The sequence below is a fragment of the Taeniopygia guttata genome, chromosome 15 (genome assembly GCF_048771995.1).
Source record: "Taeniopygia guttata chromosome 15, bTaeGut7.mat, whole genome shotgun sequence".
NCBI lineage: Eukaryota > Metazoa > Chordata > Aves > Passeriformes > Estrildidae > Taeniopygia > Taeniopygia guttata.
Genome location: NC_133040.1, coordinates 9,995,408 through 10,007,885, shown reverse-complemented (window position 1 = coordinate 10,007,885; position 12,478 = coordinate 9,995,408). Strand labels below are relative to the sequence as shown.

At 49.1% G+C, this 12,478-nt stretch overlaps 1 protein-coding gene across 2 annotated transcripts in view; it reads right to left on the bottom strand.

Annotated features, from left to right (window-relative positions):
• The window catches only part of CORO1C (coronin 1C), a 40,222-nt gene that overhangs the window by 5,729 nt on the left and 22,015 nt on the right, over positions 1-12,478 (bottom strand). For both annotated transcript variants that reach the window (XM_030285504.4, XM_030285503.4), the window contains exons 3-6: positions 7,587-7,709; positions 2,112-2,241; positions 1,184-1,365; positions 534-653 (exon numbers count right to left, since the gene is read on the bottom strand). In XM_030285504.4, the coding sequence (XP_030141364.2) occupies positions 534-653; positions 1,184-1,365; positions 2,112-2,241; positions 7,587-7,709 (555 nt within the window). The remainder of the gene's footprint in view (positions 1-533; positions 654-1,183; positions 1,366-2,111; positions 2,242-7,586; positions 7,710-12,478) is intronic.

The window sequence follows — 12,478 nt, the reverse complement described above, 5'->3', positions numbered from 1 at the left end:
GAGACACTCAAAAGCCACCTGGACACAATCCAGGTGGTCCCTTCACCCTGAACCCTCTGGGATTGCTGCTGGCCTGCTCTCCACAGTGCACAGAGAGAAGTGACCTTCCCACAGCCCCTCTGCTCCCTGTGCATCTTCCCAGGCACTTCCAACCTGCAGCTCCCAGCTGATCGCTGCTCCTGCTCAGCTCCTTCACTGAGTGACCACACAGCCAAAATCTTGGAAGCAGGAGCAGGCAGCAGATGGAGCATGAATAACCTCAAGTATATAAATGATGAATTTAGGAAGGAATTCTTCCCTGTGAGGGTGGTGAAGCCCTAAAGAACCCAGAGAAGCTGTGGCTGCTCCATCCCTGGAAATGTCCATGGCCAGTTTGGACAGGGCTTGGAGCAACCTGGGATAGTGGAAGGTGTCCCCCTGCCCACGGATTGGAATGGGATTGGCTTTAACATCCCATCTAACCCAAGCCATTCCACGATTCCATGGCTGCAGGGCTGGTTGGATGTGAGGAGCACACGGATTCGGGGTCGTACCGGGTTCCACAGGGCCAGCTGCCGCTCGCTCATGCGGCTGAAGCCGGTGGTGAAGATGTTCCCGTCTGCCAGGAAAATGGCTCGCATGGGCCGGGCTCCCTCGTGGGTTTTCTCCTTCTCCTGGAAGAGAGGAGCAGGTCAGGATTAGCAGTGAACAGAAAAACCCTTGGAGTGGTGGCTCCTCTCTGGACATGCCACTCCTCCATGCAGGAAGAGATCCAAGGAGCAACATCCAACTCTCCTCCCCTGCTGCCTGAGGGAAGAACCCCAACACTGAAGCACGGGAGAAGGGGACGTTCCTGGCTCATTCCAGCTTTGCCAATCAGCCTCTCGCAAGGCTGAAGGAAAACCTCTTTGTAAGCTACAACTAAAGCTCTGCTTTGCATGCACAACTCTGGAACTGTAATTATACAAAAGGATTAGATGTGGAATTACACTCCTGCAGGTTTAAAACTGAGCCCTAAAATCCCAGTTCAAACACTAATCCCAATAAACCCAGACAAATCCTCCAACCCCTACTATTCCTCCTGTAATTTCTGAAGAAAGTGACTGAACAGGGTGTGTAAAATCCACATATTTCTTCCATATTTTCTTGCTTATTCCCTGCTGGAGTGAATCCAGTTGTTTCTTAAATGATTAAGCAAACTCACAGCAACAATTTCTTGTTTCCTGGGGTCGATAACTCGGACTTTTTTGTCTTTGGAAGCTGTGCAGATGAGGCTGCCGTTGCGATTCCAGCTCACGTTGTAGATCATGTCCACGTGCATGTCATCCAGGTTGATGAGGGCTTCTCCTGTTCCCACATTCCAGATGATGATGGCATTATCACAGCCTGAAATGGGAAATAACAGCTCCAGTCACAGCACTGGGGTACACAGGGGCAAAGCCAGAGGTGGGGGACAAGGGATAAACCCCCTGCAGCTCCAAAGGTTTTTTGGGGAAACCAAAACCGAGACTGGGAGCTCAGGAGGGATTTTTATCGATGGAAAACACCCAGCTCATCCAACAATCCAGCTGAAAGGACTCACTTCTTTCCTTGGGAACAACCCATGGAAGTCTCAGATCATACCAATGGATAATGAATTATCCAATTTATGTCCATAATGATGTGACTGATTTTCAGTGGTCAAAAGAATCTCATTCCATAGACTGTACTGGCCAAGGAGACAATTTGGAAAATGCTGACCATGAGAGTTTGTGGGAGAACAGCTGGACTTTGGAATACTTTGCAGGGATCAAGGGAAAGCAGAAACACTTGGGCCTGTTCTAAAAGTATATGAGAGCAGGGATGTGGGGAATGCAGATGTAAATTGTTCTTGCAGATCAAATGAAGTCTGGAACAACTTTCATACTCCAATTCCAGACAATTCCTTGGTGCTTATCCCTGTAAGCTGAAGACAAAAAAGGCTGAAATGGAGAGGAGGCTGTGAGCCATGTGTCCCAGCATTCCCAGCTACTGCCACGGGTCTTGTGATTCACAGGGATCTGAGCAGCTGGGAGAGGGAAGAAGGAAAAGGAAAAGCTGGAGAGGAAGGCGGGCAGGGAGAGGTGGCTGCTGCCCATCCCTGTGCTCCATACCTGCGCTGAGCAGCACGTTCCGCGCCGTCGGATGCCAGGCCACGATGCCAACTCTCTTGGAATGGCCTTCTAGCACTACCACAGGCTCTGTCAGGGACAGGGTGAGCCCGTTCTCAGGAATCTGCCACACCTGGGAGGGAAAGGAAAGGAAAGCAAAGCTCCTCAGCCAAGGGCAGCCCCTCTGGAGAGCGCGTGGCTCGGCTGCTTCCCGTGTCCCGCAGCTGCTGGAGCTGTCACTTCTCCATGTAAACAGGAAGGGAATCAGAGAGGGAATCGCTCCCAGCTGTCAATAAATCCTTCCTCACTCATCTGCCAGCACATACCCACAACTCCTCATGGTGCAAAAACCATTTACTTCCATGTCCATGGATCCACTCTGCTCCTGTTCCCCAAGGAGTCTGGAAAATCTCCCCTGCAGCTCCAATTCCACGGGAACAAGCTGCTGTCTTTCCAAACTATGCCTGTCCCCCAGAGGGATGACGCTGCAGCTCTACCACTGCCTACTTTTCATCACTTTAGGAACACCAGCAGTTTGTTTTCCTGTTAGATTCAGGATCCTTTCAGATCCCATTTCATCAGGGAAGAGCGGTTTGGTCCTGGAAGAAGCCAGAGCAGCCCAAATCAGCACAGCCTGTTCACTTCTTGCCTGGTTACACAACCCTTCTGTTGCAAACTTCCTCAGGGAAGGGCCACCAGGAGCAGGAAAAGCCCCCCAAAGATGCCACAGCACCGGAATTCCAGCAGGAGGGAGGTGGCTTTTGCAGCTGGCAGCAACCAGGGATGGGACAGACAAACCCACCACCCCAAAGCCCCAGGGCAGGACCAGCCCCACCAAAACTATTCCTGCAATTCAGCACTGGACAATCGTCTTGGAATTGAATTTGACCTACATAGAGTGTATTAAAAAATGATATGGAATTCCAGGGAGAGCTCCTCGGGGAGCAGTTGGAGTTGCTGTAGGTAGGTGGCAGCATTAGAGCACGTTTGCTTTGCTTCCCATTGTTTGCTTTTCCTGGAGTTGGGAGAATGGGGCTTGCCAGCCTCTGCCCACGATGCCCAACAAGCTGTGGGATGCGAGGGAGTGGATTTAGGAAGCGAGGCAGACTGAGATGGACACGTGGATTTCTGTGCTAATCCCAGTTTTTCCCTTCTCAAAGGAATGACTGGCACTGGAAAAAGCCCAGCAGAGATTCTCAGTGGGTACCAGCTCACATCTAAATAACCCAAAACTGATTTAGTTTTTCGTGGACACAGCTCCCAGTGCCATCCTTCCCAGTACCCTCAGCATCCCAGGAGGAATGATCACAACGGGAACACTTCCCCAGGAAAGGATTTCTCTGCAAGGGGTGAAAATGCCACAGCCCCAAGGCTGCCAGAGCTCCAGGAGCCTTTGGACAAGGCTCTCAGGCACAGGGTGGGATTGTTGGGGTGTCTGTGCAGGGCCAGGAGCAAACCAGGTTCACAGGGAAATTAGAGAACTTTGGATGTAGGACTTACCATGCCAAGGGGGAGGATTCAGTTCTGTTCTGCACCATCTCAGCCAGGAAGGATCCTGAGATCCCCCTGAGCAAGTGCAAAGGAGCCAGAAAACTCCAGAACCAAATTTAAACGTAAGACAGCACATGCAGAGGGTGGGAAAGGGAAGGGAGGCGAAATCCCAGCGAAAAAGGGTTTGTTTTAAAAAGCCTCTGGAGGACAGATGGAATTTTCTGTCAGGTAAAGCCCTGGTAGCTGGGAGCAGCTGCAGAGCAGTGCAGCCCTGGGCAGATTTCAGCTGACCCAGCAATCCTGCCTGCTATTCCCCAAAATAATAAAGAATAAGTGTGAAAAGTCAGGACATGGTCCCACCTGGCCCAGCCCCTCGTTCCTGCTCAGGGTGGGGGTCTGGCCTCAGCCTGGGATCAAATCAGGGAAATTACAGATTTTTGGATGCAGGACTTACCCTGCCGAGGGGGAGGACTCAGGATGACTCCAAGGAAACCTTAAAATGCTGCAGGATTGCCTGGGCTTTAGGAAGTGTTTGTCAGCTCTCCCTCCCGTGGGTGTCTGGGTGTTTTTTAGGGGGTTTGATGTTATTGAGGCTGTTTGTTTGTGCAGGAGGAAGTGGAACCGTGGCACAGCCGAGGGAGAGGTTTGGGGCTGCAGGAAGGGCAGGAGGAGAAGGTTTTGCACAACAGCATGTGAGAAAGAAACAAAGCAAACTCTTCTTTCATCCCCTTTAAAGAGAAGCAAAACCAGCCTCCTCTGCCTCTGCACAAGTTGAAAATAAGATTAAATCCATGTCTATAAAAAACATTACTTCCTACATCACATATATCAATTTTTATCACTTTAAGTAAGGAAGTACCTGAATCTGAGGCCTGGATTTATCCATGGCCCTGCACCCATATCCCTGCTGGAAGAGGCTCTTGGTGCATCATTTTTGCAGGGTCAGACCTTCTCCTCATTCTCCCTGTCCTGGCTGGTGGCCCCGGTCACTGCAAGGGCTCTCTTTGATTTTTAAAGGAATTTGCTCCATCACATGAGTTCTGCTCTGGCCTTTCCACACAAATTCTTTAAAATCCACCTTCTGATGAAGAAAATTTTCCATATCTGACGAAGGGCCTCGATACCATCTACAAATCTTTATCCACTAAAACATTTTCCAGCTGAAACAAAAGCCTGCAGTACATCAGAGCCATTCAGCACAACATCAAGCAGGAATATTTAAGTAATTCCTCATTTGCTGGCACAAAGAAACAATTCCTCCAAGGGAAGAGGCCACAGAAGGCATTTGCAAGGGTTCTAAAGGAAGCCTTTGGAGGGGGATGTCAGGTCCTCTCCTCTTTCCCAGTCTCCTCTCCAATGCTGTGTCTGGTATTCCCAACACCAAACCTATTCCAGGTTTATGGGCAGGTGTTGTAAAAATCTGGAATTTCTTTAGAGGAAAAGGTTTCTGGCTTTGGATAGGGCCAAGTGAAGTTTTCTTGTGCCACAGGCGGGCTGCAGAGTGATGGCTGCAGGAAATCAGCCCTCTGCACCTGGTGACAGTGGTTTGTACCTCAAATCCATGTTCTCCCCCTCAATAACATCCCAAATCCATTTTCTATCCCTCAATACCATCCCAAATCAATATTCTATCACTCAAATCCATATTCTAGCCCTCAATACCATCCCAAATCCATGTTCTCTCCCTGAATACAATCTCAAATCCACATTCTCTCCCTCAACACTGTCCCAAATCTTTCCCTCACACCATCCCAAATCTATGTTCCTTCCCTCACACTCACAGCATCCCAAATCGACATCCTCTCCCTCAATACCATCCCAAATTCACATTCTCTCCCTCACATCATCCCAAATCCACACTATCTCCTTCACACTATCCCAAATCCACACTCTCCCTCAATACACAGTCTAGCTGACTTAACTGAGATTTCTTATGGCAGAGGGTGAGATCCTAAATCCCTGAGTGCCAGGGCACAGATGGTGCCCTTCTTTAAGGACCATGTCTTTTCTCCAGCAGCTGGAATTGCCACACAATCCCCCACGTCACTTTTCCGTGTCTCCCCCCGGCAGAGCTCGGAGCCCATGAACAGCCACGTGTCCTGTAAAGCTCCCTGGGTTTATTCTGCTTGGGAAGCAGGACCCAAACCCTTTGTCCAGGAAAACAGGACACTGAACTATCCATGTCAGGCCAGAAAAGCAATTAAAACTGGGAAAGCTCATTAGCTCATTCCCAAAAGTCCAAGACAGGGGTGTTCTTTGCACAGCAGTACAGTTCCCAACTGCCCCAAATGACTTGGGATCCATCATCTCCCATTCCAAACCTCCAGCTAACACACCCCCAGCACCTTCCAAACCCTGCACATCCCTGATCCTGGAAATACAGCAAGGACTCACCTATTTCCCCTTCCACTCCAGACAGGTCACGCCAAACACAACCATGAGGGTGCAAACCCCAGTGAGCTCCACCCTGCTCCACCCCACGCAGGTCCTGCCTCCTTCCCACATGGGTGCTGCCTCCAGGGATGGATGGAAAGCTCATCCCCACTTTGGGATGGGTGGAGAACCCCCAGAGTCCAGTGGGAGGTGCAGATTCCTGCAGTTTGTGTCCACATAATGATGGTGTCAGGGAGAGAGTGGATTTGGGCTGGTGTGAGAGAGAGAGCTTGTCCACTTGGACAACTTGTAACTGAACTCTGTCAGGTTTTCTCCAAAATTCAGTCCCTTTGGAGCCTTCCAACATATTTCTCATTGCACTTGGATTACAGACTTATTTTGCCTCCAAGGAGGCAGCTCTGGGCCTCCACTGATGCTCATATTTCAGAAACATTCCCAATGTGCAGCCCTTCTACATTCTGGTTGGAGAAACATTCCTGCATCCTTCCAAAGCTCAGTTCCAGCCCAGTAGTGAGAGTTGCTAGCACAGAAGTTGTTGTTTTGTTTAATATTAAATATAGCCCATTTTGTTAACATGTTTCAGCTTCCAAGACTGAAAGATCACAGGCAAGAGCTGTCCCAGGAAAAGCCTCTTGGGATGAATCCCCTCCCAAACATTTTAACGATGAACAGAAGCAAAGGAATTTATCTGACATGATCTATAATAAGATTTCAATATAACATTCAGCCTACAGCATTTCTAAATATGGCCAAAGATCCCTGGAGTTATTTGGCATTATTTCATCTTCCAAGGATTTTCTTTCACTTATTCTGCTGTGTTTGCATACACAGGATTCCACATCCGTCACGGAGCGAGCCCGGCTGGGCTATCACTGAGTTAAAACAGGTCTCCATCCAAGGCTGGCAGGTGCAGAATTTGGGAGATTATTTTTATTTATTTATTAAAAAAAAAAGACCTTTTTGACACCTGCTCAAAACTTGGGAGATACAGGGAAAATTTCAAGTGATTTCCTTAAATCAAGGGTTGAAAGAATCTTGGAGGGGCGTGGTTTTGGTGTTTGCTTTGTTTTTTGGTGTGGGGTTTTTTCCCGGGTTTTTGTTGGTTTGGGGTTTGTGCCTGGTTTTTGGGTTTAGTGTCCAGTTTTGGGCTCATTCCCTTCCAATCCCAACACACACTTCTACATCCATTGGGATATTTGAGGCAATGAACCACCTGTCTTCTCAAAGCTCAACAAACCAGAACACCTCACCACAGAGTGGCATTCTCATTCCTCCTTCTGCACATCAAACCAATGCCATGGGGAAGGAAAAGTTGAAAAAAACTCTTCCCTGTGAGAGTGGTGAGGCCCTGGCACAGCTTGGCCATCCCTGGCAGTGTCCAAGGCCAGGCTGGACAGGGCTTGGACCAGCCTGGTCTATGGAAGGTGTCCCTGCCCATGGCAAGGGTTGGAATGGGATGAGCTTTAATTCCCTTCCAACAATGACTCTGCCATCACCTCACCCTGGAACAGAAGGTTCCTGGAGACACCTCCAGTGTCCTTTGGAGCAGGAATTCCAGCAGGGAGCACAGCCCACCCCTCAGGGAACACTCACCATGACAGTGCAGTCCTCGGAGCCGCTGGCGATGACCTGGTCATTGTGGGGACACCAGTCGATGTCCAGCACCGGCCCCGTGTGGCCACACACTGTGGGGTAGGACTTGTCAATCCTGCCTGTCTGGAGGGAAGAAGGAGAAAGAGAGCTGTGATATCCTGAAGGAATGTGCTTCCCAACCCTCCGTTTGCTTTTTCACATCCACAGTTCCGTGAGGTTTGAACTCATGGATCAGCAGAGGAACAGACCGGCAGCTTTTCTCCAGCATCAACGAGCTGGAAACTCCCCATGGAGCAAAGGAAAGGGATCAGAGATCCAGCACAGCAGGGCTGTGATCCCACATCTCAGCACCTTCTGCCACACCATCCCTTTTTCCACCCCGACTTTTTGGGCAGAGCAAAGCTCTGGTTTCATCTGTGCTTCCCAACAGAGATAGCTGAAGACAATCAAGCTAAAAATGCCACTGGAGGATGTTGCTGGCCACTGAATTTACCAGGTCTCCCTGGTTTCTTAAAACAGAAGGATTTTGCTTGAATGGGAAGATTTTAGGATGTAGTTGTGCAGAGGAAAATTGTTTTGAGGAATAAATGTTGCCAACATGGAGTGTGACAGCCACACCTGCTCCACACCTGCCTCTCCATGGCCAGAGCACTGGGGCCACCAATGCCAAGCTCCCTACAGGGATAACATTTCCATAAAAATGAGCCACTTAAACCTGAACTGGCACAAATCCAGTGATGCCAACCCAGCTGATGCTGAGACACCAATTCTGCCCCTGCGTCTACATTTTGCTGAGGAGCAGCAAATATTCTGAATATCCTGAAGTACCTGATCCACTCCAACAGCTGATTCCACAAAGAAGGAAAGGGAAAATCACTCTCATCATCCTTCTCTCTCTTGGCCAAGCCATGCACACGAGGGAAGCAATATTTACAATAGTGAAGATGCACAGCAGTAGCAGCAGGGTGAGGAGGAGACTCCTCCACTTCCACAGCCACACCCCTGGTCCTGCTCCATGGGGTTTTGTTTCCAGGGAATGACCTTTTCATGATGAGTGATGGGAGAAGAGACACAGCAGGGAGAGGTCTGGGATGAGGTCGCCTTCTTTTGTGTTTAAACATGCAGAAGAAATGGTTGGAATGTCACTTGTGCCATTGGATGGGAACATTCCCCAACCTTGGAGGTGACATTCCTTAATTTATGCCTCCCACCCTGCTTCATGTGGGAGGCTGCTCCTATTCAAGGCTGATAACCAGAATAATGCTGGACACTGTCTTTTGAGGACAACTGACCTGGAGCCTTCCACAAACAGCAAAACAAGATATTGATCCCAAAATATCCCACTAGCTCCTAAAAGGCCAAATTTAGGTTCAAAAGAAAAAAAACCAAAAACACAACAAAAAAAAAACCAACAAAACTCAGTGATTCAGCTGCTTTTGGAATTATGAAAAGGAGAAGAGTTGTAGATGAAAAGCCATAAACCTGCCATTCAAAAATTAAAGCCTGTGTAATCCCTCTTGGATGCCATAATGTGAAATAGGATTTAAAAAATTAATACACCCAACTGCCATGTAGAATTCATCCATTTTAATTTACCCAATTAAAAGGAGAACCATGCAGAGCACACGAACTGCAGAAGGCACATGACAGGCCACAGACAAATACAGGCCTGAACCAAAAAGGAAAAATAGCAATAATAATGCAAAATGTCAAGGACTGCCTGTTCTGGCTTCCTGGCAGGAATCTGTGGGATCCTCCAGGAGGAGCCCCTGGTAACTATTTCCAGGCTGCAGAAACACTTGTCAGTTCAGTTTTGGGCCTTTACAGTCATTTATTACTGTGGGGAGGCCAAAACCAAATTTAATTTGAGCAAATTAAACCCCAAACCTCACCTTTCAGTTTTGATCACAATGAACCTGCACAGCCTGAGCAGGAGCAGCCAAGAGCCTGTGACAGCAGTGACACTCAGGAGCTGCTTCCCACCACGTGTGACCTTAAACCAGGATCCTGCCCTTCCATAAGGAGCAGAGCTTCCAAAATCATGGAATGGGTTGGGTTGGAAGGACCTTAAAGATCATCCAGTCCCACCCTTTGCCATGGGCAGGGACACCTTCCACCATCCCAGGTTGCTCCAAAACCCATCCAACCTGGCCTTGGACACTTCCAGGGATCCAGGGGCACTCACAGATTCTCTGGGCAACCTGAGCCACCTTCATAGACAGGAATTTCTTCCCAGTATCCCACCTAAATCTACCCTCTTTTATCTTAAAGCCACTCCCTGTGTCCTGTCCCTCCATCCCTTGTCCAAAGTCCCTCTCCAGCTCTCCTGGAGCCCCTTTAGGCACTGGGAGGAGCTCTGAGCTCTCCCTGGAGCCTTCTCCTCTCCAGGTGAACACCCCCAGTTCTCCCAGCCTGGCTCCTCAGAGCATCTCCATGGCCTCCTCTGGACTCTCTCCAACAGTTCCACGTCCTTCCTGTGCTGGGACTCCAGAGCTGCTGCAGGTGGGGTCTCACCTGAGCAGGACAGAGGGGCAGAATTCCCTGTGCATCACCTACAGACATTCTGGAGAGTGACACCAAACCCCATTTCCAAGGGGGAACAGCCAGGCAGGACAGGGAAAGGAGATGTTATTTAGCAGCAGTGTGGGAGAGGCAACAACCTCAAGCTTGTTTATCCACAAAGAATTACAAACCAAGGAAGAGAGGACGAAGCAAAGCAGATGTTCCACACAGCAGCTCCCTGGGATCTGGCAGAGGAAGACAATCCCAGGGAGATGAAGAGCTCAGGAGCATCAACATCTTCACTTGGACATGAGAGGAGAGACTCTACTGCTCACCAGACTCCAGGAACAATCCCAGAATCATTCAGGTTGGAAAGACCCCCAAGATCATCCAACCTGGGGCCAACCCCCACCTCACCACCCAGCCCAGAGCGCCACGTCCGGTCCTTCCTCGGCCGCCTCTGGGGATGTACAAAAACGAGCAGCAACCACCAAAACGAGACTAAATAAGGACATAAAGGTGCTGCTGGAGCCCCAACCCTTCGAGAGAAGCTCCTGCCTTGTGGTCAGAGGCACCAAACTGTCTCTGCAGAGCAGAGGAAACCGCGGTGTTTTCCTGAGCGCGTTCCGAGAGCGCGGCGCCGCATCCGCCCCTCGTCACCAACGCCTCCAGCAGACCCTGCCCTGGGGTCCCTGCCCTGGGGTCCCTGCCCTGGGGTCCCTGCCCTGGGGTCCCTGCCTTGCTGTCCCCCACTGTGGGGACAGCCCCACCCCAGGGCTGAGCCCTCAGCAGCAGCAATGGGCAGCTTTCAGCTCAGGGATGTATTTTACCACCTCTCAGCGCTGCTTTTGCAAATTCCACCCACCAGATTCCTCCTCCTGGCTGCCCCCTGCAGCAGGGAACCCCAATTCCCAGCTTTGTGCTGTGCTCAGAAAAGCTGGGAAAAAATCAGTATTTTAGGGGATTTGCCAAAAGGGAAAGCTGCAGTAGGGTTGTAAGAACCATCAAATCCCATGGTTTTCAACACAATTCCTTTGCAACAGCAGCAGAACACCACGAGGTTTGGCAGCGTGGTTGGCAGCTGGGTGTGTTTCCATGCTACTCTAATGCTCCCAGGTTTGGGGATTTATTTATTTATTTGGAAAATGTAATCTTATAATTAGGAGAGGATTTAAAATAAATCTCAAGTGCTGATACACAGCTTAAAATTAACTTTAAGAAATTCAATCCTTCTCGTAATCAGCTGGGGTTGTGGTTTGACACGTCCCTGATAACTTTCGAAATCTGGAGTTGTGTTTTATAAAATGTTGGTCAAAAAGGTGAATTTGAGGATTTTTAATAAAGTTGGTGTTGACTGAACATACACTGAATATTCAGGTGCTTCAGAACTCCCTGTGCATCACCTACAGACATCCCCCTGTCCCTGCCAGGGGACGAATGTGCCTTATTAAATTAATTTTAATTATGAAAATTAAATTTTAATGTATCTAATGTATTGCAGATCAGGAAAAAAAAGAAGTTAAGTCATCAGAAATATTAAACCCAGACCAGAAAACAAGTGACAGATGAGAAGAGAAATATGATTAAATCCAAAAGGGGTGGATAAGCAACACAAGAAAACTGTTCCTAAAAGTGGGAGTTTTATGAATTAATTTGAGTGTCTTGTGATCGTTTCTCTGCCAGAAAAGGGCATTTGGTGGCAGGAAACAGCTCATGGATTATGGTAAAAATATCAGGGAGAACAGCTGCTTCCCCAGCCCATGGCTGTGCTCCTTGAAATCTCCATTTAAATTAGGGAAGTGGCATCGAGTTGCACAAGCCAAAGCAGCTCCCCCCCTCACTCTGCACAAGTTTGAGGAAGGAAATCAGGTCACAACTGCAAAGTTTGAAGCCCCAACCGACTGCACCTTTTCTCTGCTAGAGAAAATACTCCTCTTTTCTTTAAATTGTGGACTTTCCTTTAAAAAAACTCCTAAGTTTCATCCAGGGAATTTCTGAGCACTGAGCCTCCATCTCTGGCTGCAGCAGCTGGGCCTGGAGGAGGCACCTGGGGGAAAACTGGGCTGAAATGGAACTCCTGCCCATGCCCAGCAGCCACCAGTCACCCCACAGCCCAGTCCAGGCATCCAGAACTAATCTGGAAGATTAGGAAGTGTTATTCCCAAAAGATTCACTGGAAAGTCAGGCAATAAGAGGCCACTGTGCTCTCCAAGAATCTCCCAGCAGTGCTCCCGTTCTCGTTGTCACCTTGGCAGCTGCAGGGCTGTGACACTGGATATTGGGGAACATTTCTTCACTGGAAGGGTGGTGAAGCATGGAAGAGACTCCCCAGGGAAGTGGGGGAGTCACCATCCATGGAAGTATTAAAATACAAGCAGCTGGGGCATTTT